General features: G+C 39.7%; 2 protein-coding genes across 4 annotated transcripts in view; both read left to right on the top strand.

Moving 5' to 3' along the window:
* The window catches only part of IPO7 (importin 7), a 65,418-nt gene extending 59,356 nt beyond the window's left edge, over positions 1–6,062 (top strand). For all 3 annotated transcript variants that reach the window (XM_015563724.1, XM_006763477.2, XM_015563725.1), the window contains 5 exons: positions 670–890; positions 984–1,189; positions 2,219–2,425; positions 3,019–3,135; positions 4,153–6,062. In XM_015563724.1, the coding sequence (XP_015419210.1) occupies positions 670–890; positions 984–1,189; positions 2,219–2,425; positions 3,019–3,135; positions 4,153–4,250 (849 nt within the window). In that variant the 3' untranslated portion in view covers positions 4,251–6,062. The remainder of the gene's footprint in view (positions 1–669; positions 891–983; positions 1,190–2,218; positions 2,426–3,018; positions 3,136–4,152) is intronic.
* Positions 6,063–18,075: 12,013 nt separating this feature from the next.
* Positions 18,076–18,260, top strand: part of ZNF143 (zinc finger protein 143) — a 36,517-nt gene continuing 36,332 nt past the window's right edge. The window contains exon 1 of the mRNA XM_015563723.1: positions 18,076–18,147. The gene's annotated coding sequence lies outside the window, so the exon portion shown is untranslated. The remainder of the gene's footprint in view (positions 18,148–18,260) is intronic.

Raw genomic sequence — 18,260 nt, 5'->3', positions numbered from 1 at the left:
ACCCCAGACTGCAAGAGGTCACAGGTTGGCTGAGGCACACACACACACAGTGCACAAATATTTGTGCACCGGGCCTCTAGTTGAAATAGAACATTGTATAAGTTAAAGATATACAATATGATGATTTGATACATGTATATATTGCAGAAATTATTGCCATGGTAAGGTTAGCCAGTTGGAGTATTGTGAATCCATGATAGCTATTGCTGGCAATGCTCTATATATATTTTTTTTAAGGGGAGAATGATGATTTTTATTTTTAAAAAATATATATATTTTATTGATTTTTTTACAGAGAGAAAGGGAGAGGGATAAAGAGTTAGAAACATCGATGAGAGAGAAACATCGATCAGCTGCCTCCTGCACACTCCCTACTGGGGATGTGCCCGCAACCAAGGTACATGCCCTTGACCAGAATGGAACCTGGGACCCTTGAGTCCGCAGGCTGACACTCTATCCACTGAGCCAAACCACTTAGGGTGAGGCTCTATCTTGATGAAGACTTATCTCTCTCTAAAATTAGATTTCCCAGTGAAATGCCTCAACAAAAAGCTATTATATCATTTAATGGGGAAAGGGGGTGAAATGAGGGAACAAGTAAGTTAATATGGGTAGGATAATTAGATTGCTGTTAATTTGTAATTTTGGAATATTTTTCTTTCTTAATAGTGCATTCCCTCATTCGTGGAAGCAGCATTAGAGAGACTGACAAGAGAGGTGAAGACAAGTGAACTTCGAACAATGTGCCTGCAAGTTGCCATTGCAGCTTTGTATTATAATCCACACCTCCTTCTTAACACCTTAGAAAATCTTCGCTTCCCTAATAACATTGAACCAGTTACAAATCATTTTATTACACAGTGGCTTAATGATGTTGATTGTTTCTTGGGGTGAGTGACATATATTGGATATTTATTTATTTAACTTTGTAAGGAACTTTACTTATTAAGAAAAAAAGAAAATATCTTTATTTTATTTTTTAGGCTACATGACAGAAAGATGTGTGTTCTGGGCCTGTGTGCTCTTATTGATATGGAACAGATACCACAAGTTTTAAATCAGGTTTCTGGACAGATTTTGCCAGCTTTTATCCTTTTATTTAATGGATTAAAAAGAGCATATGCCTGCCATGCAGAACATGAAAATGACAGTGATGATGATGATGAAGCTGATGATGATGATGAAACGGGTAAGGGATTTGGGAGGGAGAAAGCCAAACTTACCTAGTTAGAAATATCGCTAGACTTAACTTATTAGCCCTTCTTCTAAAACAGTGGTTCTCAACCTGTGGGTCGCGACCCCTTTGGGGGTCAAACGACCCTTTCACAGGGGTTACCTAAGACCATCGGAAAACACATATATAATTACATATTGTTTTTGTGATTAATCACTATGCTTTAATTATGTTCAATTTGTTCCCAATGAAATTGGGGGTCACCACAACATGAGGAACTGTATTAAAGGGTCGCGGCATTAGGAAGGTTGAGAACCACTCTTCTAAAGAAATGTGAAATCATAGCCAAACGTTTTCATTTCCATTATTCATAGAAAGACAGTCTTACCTTCCCATTAAGGTAAGGTCTAAGAAGGCAGGAACTCAGCTATATCTATAAAAGCACTTCTAGGCATTTATGTGTTGATCTAGCATCTCAGTGTTGATCTATCATTTATTAGTGCTAAAATCTCAGCGTCCTAACTGTAAATTAATATTAATTGGATGTTGCCTAGTATATTTCACCTACAAGACACTATAGACTACAAGAGTATAAATTAATAGAATGTTGGTTAAGAGAAATTATAATGGTTCCAAAATAAGGTTACAATTGCCATTTTTGTCTTTTATTAAAATGTGTGAACATTTTAATAGCCAGCCATTAAAACGTCTTGCCAAACAAGTTCTGTGGATGTAATATAAACTACATAACTATTAGTGTTTGGTTTGGTATATTGTCATATGGCTCAGGGTACACCAAGTGCTGATCTCATTATGCAGTCATTTTCAAACCTCTAATATTACTAAGAATTATGGTTGGGTTTCTTGCATTCCTTCGAGAATTTTTTTCCTATTTATTGCTGAACACATACCTAAACACCAATTCCTGGAACTCTTCCCTGAATTTATTCAATTAGGATTTGTAGTTTACTGTTATCACTGTCAGTTGGTTGAGTAACAGAATATTGCAATATTAACAAAAGGGCCTATTTTTTGACTTGGCAGAGGAACTGGGGAGTGATGAAGATGACATTGATGAAGATGGTCAAGAATACTTAGAGATTCTGGCTAAACAAGCAGGTGAAGATGGAGATGACGACGAATGGGAAGAAAATGATGCTGAGGAGACTGCTTTGGAAGGCTATTCCACAATCATTGATGATGAAGATAACCCTGTTGATGAGTATCAAATATTTAAAGCTATATTTCAAAGTAAGTCACATCATATATAATTTATATACTTCTAATATGATCAATTTCCGTGAACCAATCTGTTCTTAGATCTGTCCCTTAAAGGGATTTGAGTATATCATACCCAATAGAATATGATTTAGGATTGTTAGGCAAAGTAACCAAAGTTATTTCTACTGTTGCCATAGTTTGAGAGGATTTTCTTTATCTTATTATTTTTATTTAGATTATAATTTTGAATCATGCATATTATAGGAAAATAGTGCGGTTCAAAATGTTTATACGATGATAGTTCCTCTTTCCCACTTCTGATTTCTAGCCTCCCAGCTTACCCCAGAAGTATTCACTCTTGTGTTTATGTATCTTCCCAGCCAAATCCACACTTAGCTGTCTGAGAATTGGACAGTTTATAAATTACTAGAGGCCCGATGTGTGAAATTCGTGCAAGGAGCTTGGCCCCCACCACTGAGGCTTCATCCAGAAGGACGGACGGTTGAGGGAATGTAAAATAGACCAGAATTTTAGTACTGGAGGAGGAGTTCAGGGGACAAACTAGAAAGGAGCTACCAGGTCTCTCACTATTTCCATTTCCCCGTTTTGTTTCTTTTTGATAGCTATACAAAATCGTAATCCTGTGTGGTATCAGACTCTGACTCATGGTCTTAATGAAGAACAAAGAAAACAGTTACAGGATATAGCAACTCTGGCTGATCAAAGAAGGGCAGCCCATGGTATGTTAATTTGACCACAACCCCTCTTGAATGCAGTTCATGATTTGATATAGGTTTAAAATTTTATATTAAATTATTTTTAGCTATGTAAATGCTCCAGTTGTTGTAGGTGATAGGAATCCACTCTAACCTGAAGGAATGAAATGAAATGAATTTTGTGTTTGGCTACTTTATTGATTTTAAGTGTAGCTGAAGACTACTTTCATTGTGCAGAAGTTTTTTGTTTTTGTTTTTTTTAAATATGTTTTTTATTGATTTTTTACAGAGAGGAAGGGAGAGGGATAGAGAGTTAGAAACATCGATGAGAGAGAAACATCGACCAGCTGCCTCCTGCACACCTCCTACTGGGAATGTGCCCGCAACCAAGGTACATGCCCTTGACCAGAATCGAACCTGGGACCTTTCAGTCCGCAGGCTGATGCTCTATCCACTGAGCCAAACCAGTTTGGCTGTGCAGAAGTTTTAAGGTTGCTCAAGCACATGGTGATGGCTTGGTAGTTGAAAATCTTATTAAAAGTGTAAAAAAAAAAATTAAAAGTTATGGTAACAACTCTTTAGAATTATGGTAAAGAAAATCTCAGATATTACCTTATCTCTTTATCTTTAAACATTCTAGCCAGTATGCATTTCAAAAAAGGACATTTTGCCCAGCCTGTAAGGCTCATCGGTTGAGCATTGACCTATGAACCAGGAGGTCACAGTTCGATTCCCTGCCGGGGCATATGCCTGGTTGTGGACTCCATTCCCAGTGTGGGCTTGCAGGAGGCAGTCGATCAATAATTCTCCTCATCATTGATGTTTCTATCTCTCCCTTCCTCTCTGAAATCTATCTATCTATCTATCTATCTATCTATCTATCTATCTATCTATCTATCTATCTATCTATTTATTATTATTTTATTATTATTATTATTTTAAGAACATTTTAGCGAGGGTACTCTAGATTTGGAACTTTGTTCTCCAAAGTAAGTAAGATGATCACATGTTCTATTAAACTACCACTTATTTGTTTTCTAGAATCCAAAATGATTGAGAAGCATGGAGGATACAAATTCAGTGCTCCAGTTGTGCCAAGTTCTTTCAACTTTGGAGGCCCGGCACCAGGGATGAACTGAGTTACCACTGTCTTTCCTGCTGTGTGATTGTAGTGATGAGCTTGTGTTCCTCCTAGTAGCGGTTTCAGAACTGGTTCATGTTATCCACTCTAAACTAATTGATCAATAGATGGACAAAAAATAAAAACACCCAAAAATACACACACAAAAAAACAGGAGGTCAGACCTGATCATGGAACTTGGCACTGAAAAAGAAACGAGAGGGATTTTGTGGGGGGAGGGAGGCAACTTGGAGGGGTGTATTTCCTATTTTTTTGAAGAAAGTAAGATTCTGACTGAAAATTCAAGTGACACTGTGGAAATATGAAACAAGAGGGGATGTCATGAAGGCAGCTTTTCTTTTTCTAAGGAAAAAATAGGCATGGGCTACAGGACTATTTAAACTGTCTCATTTACAGTATAAGCTCAAAGGTAGATGTAATTTCTACGCCTATGAGTATTTGTCCGATTTCTGTCTCTTCCTCATCTTTGGGTATCTATTCTCCATATGTAAATAAGGTAATTGACAACCTTATTCCATCTCCATCTTTTCACTCATCAAAGATTGTTCCTATGTAGATTGGACATTTATTGTAGCACTACATAACTGATTTTTTAAAATCTGTAAATGAATTAGCACTTTCATATTGAAACAAGCCTGCTAGCCTATGTATAAAATAGCAAAATGTTTGCTGTTTATAAAAAGAAGGGATATAATGGGGTGGGGGGCATGGGTAATTTCAAGTTATTAATTTAAAAATGAACTAGCAATTTTGTACCTGGTGACTTTGTGGTGCGCTCACCTCTGATAGTGACTTGAATTCGGTATGTTAAAAGGGGTTAATGATACTTCATTGCTGCTAAAAAATGGCAATTCCCTCTGTGTCCTGCTTTTCTTAAAGCTCTCAGTGTACAAGTGGATATTTGGATACAAGACCTTACTGTAATAAGAAAGGTGATATTTGAAGCATGTAAATTGGATATAAAGTTCTACTCTTAAAGAGTTATCAAGAGTTATGGCTAACCATCGATATATGCAATCTATTAAAATAACTTAATTCGGCTATTATGTCTTGATTTGATTGCAGTGTTTTCCTCATTATAAGAACTTTTTCCTTATTGGCCTGTTTTTATCCTGTACTTAGAAAGAGTGCAAAATGCACACTTTTAAAATTTGACATTCAATACATATCCTCCCCCCTTGCCCCTTTTGTGGTATCTGATCTTAAATAGATAGGTAGATGGCACAGGGTTCCCTCCAAAACCACTATTGATACCACTGCAAAAGTAAGCCAGCAACAGACAGTGTAGAGAGGTTGGCTTGCTTCCCTCTCTCCTAACTGCATGTTAAAAAATAAGCCTTTATTGATCTTAAACATCAGTCAGATGGGTCATACATTGGGTTATTTTTTATATACATGTATACAACAATATTTCAAATTGAAAGCAACATCTCAATGAATTCAAACTACTAAATGCTGTTATCTATAACAGATTAGAAAATTTATTGATATTTAAAATGCATAATGAAGAAAACTCATTGGTGTTGTGTTTTTCTTGTATGCCAATAATTAAGCCATTAATGTTGGCACTGTTTGGTTTTCTATTTTAACACTGAAAGGAGTGAAAGTATTTCCTATATTTATGAATTTACTATGAAAATCTTGCAAAAAAAAAAAAAAAGAATTGTCTGTCTAAAGTGTGTGAGTGAAAACTGTTAATCAAGTATGTTTCTTTTTCCCCCAAGTTGGATACCATCTGTATACCCTAGGCAACTTAAGGGGATTTCACTATTAGATAAAATCAATAAAATGGAGTAGTTGTATATATGAAGCATTGTGTACAGAGGGGAGATATTGAATAGTATTAAACATTTTCGTCTTCCTTTATCTTTTATCTCCTACCCAATATTTAGTCTACTTTTTAAAATTTCAGACTTCACTGCTCTTTGAACTGATAGTTCCAATTTTCACATTGTTATTGGAAAATCATACCTAATAAAAGTTTTAGTTATTCCAGTGCATAGTATGAAAATTCTCATTTGCTGAGCTTTTGTTTCAAGGAAATGTATTGGTATGTCTTTGAGAACAAGTTTTATTGTTTTCTTTGTCAGGCAATCCAAACTAATTTCCACTTATGGATTTTAACTGAAATTAAAGACCTTAAAATTAAACTATATTTAATATTAAATAGTGTTTAAATGGCAGTTTCTAATGCATCTAATATATACCTCAATTTTTTTCAGTATTTCCTTAAACATTATAGTTTCTTATAGATTATGAGTCTTAATATATCCATGTTTTTAGGTAAGGTTGTAGAACTTTTGAAGACTTTTAGAGTATTTACAAACATGTATTTAGTTGCATGTAGATTTTAACAGTCTTTCCCACAATTTCACTAACCTATAACATTTTTTAATTTATAGAATTCTGATTTTGTATGGGTTTCAGTATTTGTCTTTTTTAGAGGTTGACATTAGTGTATAGTCTTGATTTTGTAAACTTAAGCTATCCATCTTTTTAAATTATTCATTTATCAGTATTAAATAAAGGCAGTTTGTTTCTCTGCAGGTTATCAAATGGGACTGTATGTTCACCTCCAGAAGAGACTATAGAGCAGGGTTGATCCACCTTGGCCAGTGTGGCTCACTGGGGGTTGTCCTGTGCATGGAAAGGTCACTGCTTGGATTTCTGGGTCAGGGCACATGCCTGGGTTTCAGGTTTGATCGCCGTTTGAGGCACATGCAGAAGGCAGCCAATTGATATTTTGCTCTCATGTCGATGTTTCTCCTCTAAAAAACAACAAAAAACAGGATTGATCAAACAGCCCTATCCTTTATAATAAAAGGGTAATATGCAAATAGACAAAACAGCAGAACAACCAATCAAAGCATAAAATGCTAATGATATGCTAAGGCTGGTCAACTGCTTGCTATGATGTGCACTGATCACCAGGGGGCAGATGCTCCAACTGATAGGTTAGCTTGCTGATGGGGTTGGCTGATCGGGACTGAACGGGATGGGCCGGACATGCCCTGGAGCCCTCCTGTGGTCCCTCCCTGGCCTGATCGTCCATTGGTGGGGTACCTCAGCCTGTCCTGTGCCCTGGCAATCCGGGCCAAGGGACACACACACACCCGCCCTGAGTGCACCAGGCTTTTAGTTGGTTATATGCTGCTATTCACCCCCAGATATAGTCCCTGGGGCAAGCATGAAGAAAAAGTCATTGAGAATTATATTAATATGAATCTGGGACGATCTGGCATAATGCCTTAAGCATATTAGTAAGCGTTCCAAAGTTTTTAAGATGAATGACCTAAAACTACATTAAAACATCAGTCATAAAAATGTCAGCTCTGTTCTACATGTTTGTTGATGATTACCTGTGACTATTAATATCCCATCTGAATTTTAGCTTTTGCAAAACCTTGATGAAGTTAGCCGCCCTTGCAATAATGCTTTGGTACATGTATTTCTTACAAAGGGAAACTAGGTCCCAGCTAGATTTTTATCACTATGGGAGGAATAGATATCTTTTAAGTAATTTTATTTTATTTTATTTTTTTTAAAGTATTTTATTGATTTTTTACAGAGAAGAAGGGAGAGAGATAGAGAGTTAGAAACATCGATGGGAGAGAAACATCGATCAGCCGCCTCCTGCACATCTCCTACTGGGGATGTGCCCGCAACCCAGGTACATGCCCTTGACCGGAATCGAACCTGGGACCTTTCAGTCCGCAGGCCGACGCTCTATCCACTGAGCCAAACCGGTTTCGGCAAGTAATTTTATTTTTTTGTCTGAGGGAATTATCCAGGTTTCATTAAAGTATGCATGTTAATTCCTTTATATATTAGATCTTACATGTATAGATTGAAAGTCACCAGTTACATTCTATTTGAATTCTGTATTGAAATGCTTCCTATCAGTCTTGTAATATTTCTTACAAAATCCTTTTAATAAACTCAAACCAAAATTACAGGGGAACTTCCTCAACCTGAAGAATGGCATCAACCCCAAATCTAAAAGTTTGATTCCAGGTCAGGGCACATGCCCAGGTTGTGGGCTCAATCCCCAGTGTGGGGCGCGCAGGAGGCAGCCAATCAAAGATTCTCTCTCATCATTGATGTTTCTATCTCTCCCTCTCCCTTCTTTGAAATCAATAAAAACAAAAAACTTAACCTTCCCCCTAAGATCAAGAAACAGACCTCACCAGTTTTGCTCTGTGGTTAGAGCTTCAGCAGCTCATGGACTGAAGGGTTTCAGGTTTGATTGTGTTCACGGACACACCTCATTTGCTGCTTGATCCCCAGTTGGGGCAAGTGCAGGAGGCAACCAATCGATGTTTCTGTCTCTCCCCCTCCCACTCTAGAAATCAATTGTGGGGGCAAGGGAGGGAAATCCCAGTGAAGATTAACAAAAGAACCAGATGAGGATGCCCCCCTGTTGCCACTTTCAACATTTGCATGAGGTTCTAGCCAGGGGAATTAGGCAAGAGGAAATAAGATATCTAGATGGAAAAGGCAGAAGTGGGTTCACATCTTACAGAAGACCCTAAGAAAGACATGCAAAAAGAACTAATGACCATCAAGGTTGTAGGACACAAGACCAATACACAAAATCAGTTGTGCCCTGGCCAGTGTGGCTCGGTTGGGTGCTGTCCTGTGCATGGAAAGGCTGCCAGTTTGATTCCTAATCAGGGCACATGCCCAAGTTATGAGCTGGATTCCCAGTGGGGTGCCTAAAGGGGGCAGCCAATACAGGTTTCACTCTCATGAATGTTTCCCTCTCTAAAAATAAAAAAATCTTAATCAGTTGTACTATATAGCAATGAAATAACGTAAGGAAACTCCATGTATAATAACATGAAAATGTACATATGGATTTTTTTTTTAAATATATTTTATTGATTTTTTACAGAGAGGAAGGGAGAAGGATAGAGAGTTAGAAACATCGATGAGAGAGAAACATCGATCAGCTGCCTCCTGCACACCCCCCACTGGGGATGTGCCCGCAACCAAGGTACATGCCCTTGACCAGAATCGAACCTGGGACCCTTCAGTCTGCAGGCTGACACTCCATTCACTGAGCCAAACCGGTCAGGGCTACATATGGATATATTTAACAAAATGAAAAACAAAACCGTTGAAAGGCCTAAAAATGAAATCCCACGTTCAAATATTCCCAAAGTTCATCTATAAATTCAGTGTAATTCCTATAAAATTCCAGCTACCTTTTTTGCAAGATTGACAAATGGATCCTAAAATTTGTATATGGAAATACAAGGGATTTAGAATAGCCAAACAATCTTTTTTTTTCTTTTGCCAAAACAATCTTAAATGGGAACATGATTTAGTAACTGATAGTAGTACTGGCATAGGACAGACATGCTGACCAATGGAATAAAATTTGAGTCCAGATATAAACTTAAAGTTTGTGGTCTATTGATTTTCAACAAAGATAAGAATCTTTTCAACAAATGGTTCTATGACAGCTGTGTATTTACATGCTAAAGCCGGAAGTTGGATGGTTACCTCACACTATATACAAAAATTAAAGTGATTCAAAGATTTAATAAGATATCAAAGTATAAAACTCAAGGGGAAAATGTAGGCAACAGTCTGTGACTATGAATTAGGCAATGCAATGCTTTCTTGGATAGCAAAGCAAAGCAGATGCAAATCCTAAGTATATAGGAACACATAACTCAATAGCAAAATACTTAAATGGGAAATAATCCAAGTAGACATTTCTCCAAAGATAGACACATTAGAAAGGTGCCCAACATCACTAGTCATCAGAGAAATGCAAATTGGAATACAAATATTTCACACCTAGCTTGTCTACAATCAAGAATGTGGGTAGCCAAACCGGTTTGGCTCAGTGGATGGAGCATCTGCCTGCGGACTGAAGGGTCCCAGGTTCGATTCCGGTCAAGGGCACATACTTCAGTTGCGGGCACATCCCCAGTAGGAGGTGTGCAGGAGGCGGCTGGTCGATGTTTCTCTCTCATTGATGTTTCTAACTCTCTATCCCTCTCCCTTCCTCTCTGTAAAAAATCAATAAAATATATTGGGGAAAAAAAAGAATGTGGGTAATTTACAAGTATTGGTGAAGATGTGGGGAAACTAGAAAGCTCATACACCACTAATATGTAAAACGGTTACCCGTTGTGTTGTGGCGTGGAAAAGTTTGAAGTTTGGCAGTTCCTCAGAAAATTCCATTCCTAGCTACACATATTCAAGAGAAATGGAAGCCATGTCCACATAAGAACTTGTACATTGTACATGATTAATACTAGATTATAGCCAAATGTGGATATAACCCAAGTAGCTGTCAATTGAATAAACAAAATGTGGTGTACCTTTAAAATCAGATATTTAGCAATAAAAAGGAATGGAGTACTGTACATACAACGTGGATAAGCTTTGAAAACAAAGTGAAAGAAGTCAGACAAAAGATTCCATTATATGAAATGTCTAGAATTGGCAAATCCATAGAAGCAAAAAGTGGATTAATGGTTGCCAGGGGAAGAAATGAAGTGATTATTAGCCATTTGTATGCCATAAGCATCTATAGATGCAACCGGCAGAACTTTTTAAATTAAATTCAAAATATCGTGGCAGTTAACTGGTTAATGGGTACAGGATCTTTTGGGAATTAAAATATTTTTTATATTAACTAGAGGCCCTATGCACAAAGATTTGTGCAGGAATAGGCCTTCCTTCCCCTGGCTGCTGGCACCAGTTTCCCTCTGGCACCCAGGACCCAGGCCTTTTCTCTGGCCACCGCCATCTTTGTCACATTAATTTGCATATTCCCTCCTTATTTGCTGTGGGCACTGCCATTTTTGCCGTGAAATGAGTACCAATTTGCATATTCCATCTTTATTAAATAGGCTAGTTCCACGGCCTGGTAAATATACTAAAAACTAAGTGCCCACTTATAAGAGGGTGAATTTTTTTTAAAATATATTTTATTGATTTTTTTTACAGAGAGGAAGGGAGAGGGATGGAGAGTTAGAAACATCTACCAGCTGCCTCCTGCACACCCCCTACTGGGGATGTGCACGGAACCTAGGTATATGCCCTTGACTGGAATAGAACCTGGGACCTTTCAGTCTGCAGGCTGACGCTCTATCCACTGAGCCAAACCAGTTAGGGCAAGAGGGTAAATTTTATAGTATATGAGTATCTCAAGTTTTAGTTTTGTTTAGAGCAAGTCTCAAATTTGGTTACAGTTCTCTAAAATGTAATATGAATTGTTTTATACAAATTAATAGTTTTATTCATGTGTATGTATCTGTCACCAAATTAGGGGGGAAATAGTCTTGTTTACCCTATCAAACATATTTTTATTGACTTCAGAGAGAAAAGGAGAGGTAGAGATAGAAACATCAACAATGATAGAGGCTGCCTCCTGCAAGCCCCACACGGGATTGGGCATGTGCTCTGACGGTGAATCGAACTGTGACCTCCTGGTTCATAGGTCAACGTTCAACCACTGAGCTGCTGGCCTGGCCTATTAAGTCTTTCAATGTACTACAAACCTTCCCCTCTCCCCCCAATTACAGCACTTACTGTTTTTCTATAAAACAGTATCAGTCTTATTGCTTATTTGGAGACATGAGATTTAGCACAAAAACAAAAAATGTTCTTTGTTTCAAGAGTATGAGAAGAATGTTAAAAACAGTGGCTTCATTTATGTATTATGCACTATTTAACTCTACTGCCTAACTACTGTAGAAACTTGGTTTTCCTTGTTTGGGATGCTCTACTTTAGATTTAAATAAATGTAATTAGACGCCGCCGAAACCGGTTTGGCTCAGTGGATAGAGCGTCGGCCTGCGGACTGAAGGGTCCCAGGTTCGATTCCGGTCAAGGGCATGTACCTGGGTTGCGGGCACATCCCCAGTAGGAGATGTGCAGGAAGCAGCTAATCGATGTTTCTCTCTCATCGATGTTTCTAACTCTCTATCTCTCTCCCTTCCTCTCTGTAAAAAATCAATAAAATATATTTTTAAAAAAATGTAATTAGACGCCAAAATGAAGGTAGAATTTTGTGGAGGTAGCCAATTTCAAAGGGACACCTGGAATCTTCAGGGGCTTCGCAAGATTTACAATTTGTAAGTTAAATTAAGAGTAGATTTCTCTTATTTTGCACTAAAATAAACCAATACACATTAACCACAATTAAATTTGGAGAACAGTACTGGGTGATTTTTCAAAGGTAGAATGAATGGGAGGGTTAACAAGTGGTCCAAGGGTAGAGTTGGTAAAATGGAAAACTTGCACTCATACTGGAATTATATCAGCTTGAAATAAGGGGAATCATGCAATTAGCCACTAACAAAACATTACCAGTTGTAGTATAGCAATGCTTGTCATCATCTATACAGAGAACCGTTTATCTGAGATTGGAAAGGGGCATTTTAACCTAATCATACACTTCCATAATATATTCTAATTTTAATTAAGCCCTGATTAATGCTTTCAGTATAGAAACTTGAGATTAACTGAATGAGTTTAGTCTACAGGCCAAGGACTCCCAGGAGTCCTATGAAACTACAAACTTTTTAGCATATTTTTCATCAGCATCTCAAAGGGGCTTTATCAAAGTGCTTAAGAATTGCTATAGAGGCCATTAAAGTGAAAACTGAAGATGGGCTAACATTTATTAAGTACAAACTTAGTGTCTTGTTCATTAAATAGTCAAACCTGGTTTCTCAAACATTTCCCACCTGGAACAATTCCATTCTCGACCAAGTTGTTGACAGAAAAAATGTCTCAGGTGTCAATGAAAACTTGTTTTCAACCTGATAACCTTTTCATGCTGATTATCAGCATGACAAGCGTTGTCTCCAGGCAACAAAGAAGAGATGCTTTTGTTGCAGATGAAATTGATGATTAGCACAATTATAAAACATAGAGTGCTAATGTTGCTAAGGGTGTGAAAGTGTTCACAAAACAACAATCACTGGCAATTTAATAGATAGCAAAACTGTTGTTGATTTGATAAATGAAAAGCGGTTAGCCAGGGATAATATTTTGGAAGCAGTGATATATGAAAATTTTGTTTAAGGCTAGTAGGGAGTGGTTTGATAAATTTAAGAAGTGTTTATTTATAGATTAAACAGTACATAAGAAAGGTTAAAACAAGGAATCATTTGGAGGTCTTGAAAGGATTAATTCAATTTACATTATTTCTAATGGGGAAAAATGATTAGTTTTCAAATAAATCACTTCTTGAACAGCCTTCCCAAATGAATTAAGTTCGAAAACTGAGGTTCCATTGTACTTGAGCGTATCTCTGATAGGCACTGAGCTGCATTTGTTCACCTGCATTCTCAGATATCCTGCCAATCACACCATGCCTAAGTGGTTTTATCTTACAGAAGAGGCAACAGGTTCTGAGACAAGTGATACACTTACAGCCACATCTACCTATGCAGAGCAAGCTACTAGTTTGGTTTAAAATTCTTGAGTGTTCACTCATATGTGGAATCTAATTAACAAAATAAACTGATGAACAGAGTAGATTCAGAAACATGGAAGCATGGGACAGAGTGGGGGAATCTCAGAGGGAAGGCAGGGGAGGATGGGAGGTGATCAACCAAAGAACTTGTATGCATATATGAATAGCCCATGGACACAGACAGTAGGGTGGTGAAGACCTGAGGCGGAGGTGGGCTGAAAGGGATCAATGGGAGAAAGAAGGGGACATATATAATACTTTCAGAAATAAAGATTTTAATTAAAATAAAACTCTTGAGTGTTTAAAAATCTACAAATCCATGATTTAAAAATATTCAAATTTATTGCAAAAATATTTTAATAAACCCAAGTAATCCCAGAGATACTTTTAAGGATTTAATGCATTTATTTTTTCTACACATACTAGAGGCCTTGTTCACGAAATTCATACACGGGTAGGGTCCCTAGGCCTGTCCAGTGATCAGGGCTGATTGAGGCTTTCCGGCTGCCAGCCAGGGCCTTCCTTCCCCAGCTGCTGGCTGCCGGCCAGGGCCTTCCTTCGATTGGCACCGTCCTCTGGTGGTCAGCACAAGTCATATAGAGCAATCAAACTCCCGAGGGGACACAGCATGTTAGCCTTTTATATAGATAACTAGAGGCCTGGTGCACAAAATTTGTGAACTGGGGGGGAGGGGTGGTGTCCCTTAGCCTGACCTGCGCCCTCTTGTAGTCTGGGAGCCCTTGGGGGATGTCCAACTGTAGCGGAGGCTGGAGACACTCCCACCACCACCCCACCACCACTGTGCTGGCCAGCCGTGAGCCTGGCTTCTGGCTGAGCGGCACACCCGCTGTGGGAGCATACTGACCACCAGGGGGCAGCTCTTACGTTGAGCATCTGCCCCCTGGTGGTCAGTGCATGTCATAGGGACCGGTTGTTCTGCCGTTCGGTCAATCTGCATATTATCCTTTATAGGATAATATTTTAATAGTTATCATGGTAGAAATGTGCCAAATTCAACCAATTCTCCAGAAAGTTTTGTTACTGCAATGTTCTTAAAGACACTATGGTAATAGGGTTTAAAGCAGGCTAGTGATAAATTAGCCTACTGAGAAAATTGACCAAATGGTCCAGCTTTATTTAAGAGCCTAGATTCACATTGGTAGGAAATGAAATATTTCCAAGCCATTAAATCAAGATATAAGGGACAGGAAGTGATTTGGGGAAAATATGAAGCTTATGGATCACCCTGAATACTTTGTACATTTGAATTCTATAGTCACTGGTAAGTACTGTTAACACAAAGTTCCATTGCCTGTGACAAAATCAGAATTAAGATTTCTCTCTGGGCGTTGTGAGAATTACAGCATCCTATCCACCACCACCATTTAATTTTTACAACTACTCAGTTCTGGGGATACAAAGATGTCCTGTAAGAAACAGACTCATAAAAAAAAAGAAAGAAAGAAAAAAAGAAACAGACTCATAGCCCGGCTGCAGTGGCTCAGTGGTTGAGCATCTGTTTATGAACCAAGAGGTCACAGTTCAATTCCTGGTCAGGACACCCGGGTTGTGGACTTGATCCCCTATGTGGGGGTATGCAGGAGGCAGCCGATCAATGATTCTCTCTCATCATTGATGTTTCTCTCTCTCTCTCCCTCTCCCTTCCTCTCTGAAATCAATATTTTTAAAATATATTTTATTGATTTTTTACAGAGAGGAAGGGAGAGGGAGAGAGCCAAAAACATCGATGAGAGAAACATCAACCAGCCGCCTCCTACACGCCCCCCACTGGGGATGTGCCCGCAACCAAGGCACATGCCCCTGACCAGAACCGAACCCGGGACCCCTCAGACCGCAGGCCGACGCTCTATCCACTGAGCCAAACTGGTTCTGGCTGAAATCAATTTTTTAAAAAAAAGACTCATAGAAATAGAACAGATTCATATTGCCATAAGGGAAAGGGGTTGAGGGATGCTGTAAAAGGTGGGAGGGATTGAGTACAAACTGGTAGTTACATAATAGTCATGAGGATGTCAAATACAGCATAGCAAATATAGTCAATAATAAATATAGCGATAACTATGCATGCTGCCAGTTGGGTAATGTAAATACCAGGAGAAACACTGTAAAGTATGATTGGCTAACCACTATGCTGTACACCTGAAACTAACACAAAATAATACTGAATGTAAACTGTAATTTTAAATTTTTTAAAAAGGGGGACTAAAAGAAAAAAAAGGTTCTGTGATTGCAATCTGCAATTAAAGGGTAATATAAAAATTATTGGTGTTTTAAGGAATAGTCTATAGGTATGGGACTTAGTAATAAATAGCTGAACTGCATCAAATATTCTGATCCCTTTAATAACATTTCTTTTTTAACATTGATTTGTTGCTCCACACTTAGTTATGCATTCATTGGTAGCTTCTTGTATGTGCCCTGATGGGGGATGGAACAGGCAATCTTAGGGTTATCAGAACACTATCCAACTGAGCTACCCGCCCCCCACCAGGGTTTGGTAACATTTCTGATTACCAAATACAGTTATAATACCTGGAAGGCTCAGAAAATATAAATTAAAACACTTTTTTTAAAAGTACACCTTGTTTTTCATCTGAATTCTTATATTGTATTCCCTGACAAAAGGAATCTATGCATTGGGTATGATGCTGTTTTAAATGAGTCAATTCCTCCAGTTTAAATAACCTAATCCAATTTTTGTCACATTTTTCATTTTTATAAGGGAGTAAAAAAAATAATAACTTCTTTCAACGTCTAAGTAATTTCAAACGAAACTCAAAATCCCTATTTTCCTTCGAATGGCGTTTGGGCATCAATTATGTCCCCCACGCTCCACCAAGAAATAAGGTACCAGTTAAATTCTCAAACTAGGCTCCACTGCCAATCAAGACATTTAAATTGTCCTCACTTAGCGATTTTTAACTTCCTTTAGATTTACCCCTTTGGCCACTTCATAACCATTTGAAATGCTTGACACCAAGTCTAACATCATCCGGCTTTCTCCAATCTTTGCAGGCAGAACGCGCACCTCCGGTAACGGGGGCCTTCGCATTCTCGTAACTCAATTCTGCACCTGAATGCCGATGTAACAAACCTCGAGTCTGTGCACTTTCATCCCATTTTAACTCAGCCTGGCTGCCAAAGCAAATGAACTTCCTACATACTCCAAAAATGGCTAGTATTTTCGATAGTTTTTGTGTTTTTGGTGGTCTGTTTATATTTTTAGATCCTCACCCGAGGATACGTTTTAGAGAGAGGGAGGGAGACGGAGAGAAACAACTGGTCGGATGCCTCCGGTAGGCGCCGGGCAGTGATCGACCACAACCTAGGTTTGCGCACTGACCGGGAACCAAACCCCAACCTTTTGGTGAACCGGGGTCCAGGACGCTCCAACCGAGCCACCCGGGCGGTTTAAATTGGGGTGGAGACCTACAAATCATTGCCTAAACCCAACACAGTGTATTCACTCTCACTACGTTCAGGGAACCCGAGGCAATGCTTTCCTTTAATTCGCGACACATACAAAAGATAAAGTGAAAAAGGAGCATTACGGAAGACTTCAAATCCTGAACCTGAACACGGGAGCGATCAAAGAACCGCAGTATCTCCCAGCAAAGTCCCAAACCATCCCCGGCTGCCAAGCTCCTCCGACGCTTCGGCAGGGGTAGGAGGCTCACCCTCCCGCCGGACTGTCGATGCCCCGGAGACTGGACAGGCGCGGAGAGGGTTGGCAGTCGTGGACTGGCATACGGCAGCTCTCAGAAAGCAAAGCCCTCATCCAGGCCCAAAGGCCTCAGGTGACACCGAGAGCCCCCAGGGAGCGGCTAGGCATCCATCCCATCCTGTCCTATCCCTCCAACCCCTTCCCTCCCAACCGGGCGATGCTCGGCAATCGCTAGGCAAAGCGCAACCCGTCCCCAGAACGTGCTCCAGTAAGCCCACCGGGAGAGCCCAGATCACCGGCCAGCCCCTGTGGGGAAAATGGCGCCAGTCACCCCTTCTCCCTCCCGGCTAGTCACAAGGACCAGCCTCCCTCCCTCACTACAAAATGGCGCCTCCCGCTGGGGCCCCGGAATCTGCATAATTCACTTGCCAGCGAGGCGGTGCCGATCTGGGATGAGCGGTTCTGCCAACCACTCAGACTCAGGAACTTCCATTCCGCATTTCAGGCAAGCCACTCTGGCACTGCTCTGACGGCCTGACGTCACCAAAATGGGGCGGGGATAAGCTGGTCTCTCGCGTCGCCTAAATTTGACCCAATGGCAAGCAGGAGCTGCCTCACGAGTGACGCAGTGTCAGCCCAATGGAAGCTGGGGGCGGGCTTCAGACTGGGTATGCGTGTTGCGGGGTTTGGGGGCCGGGCGGCTGTTTCCTGTCCTGGTGCATGGTGGTCGGACGAAGGAATTGTTGGAAAATTTTCTCGGAGGTTCGTATATAAATGTGTTTTTACCCAGTGTGCATTATTCTCCGCCCGGCCGCCGCCCTTAGCGTAGTGGCGCGGGCCCGCTCGGGCCCCGGGCCTGACTCCGGCTGCTCAGC

Source organism: Myotis davidii, unplaced genomic scaffold, assembly GCF_000327345.1.
Source record: "Myotis davidii unplaced genomic scaffold, ASM32734v1 scaffold118, whole genome shotgun sequence".
NCBI lineage: Eukaryota > Metazoa > Chordata > Mammalia > Chiroptera > Vespertilionidae > Myotis > Myotis davidii.
Note: the sequence above shows the minus strand (reverse complement) of the source record. Positions and strands in the feature narration are given on the sequence as shown.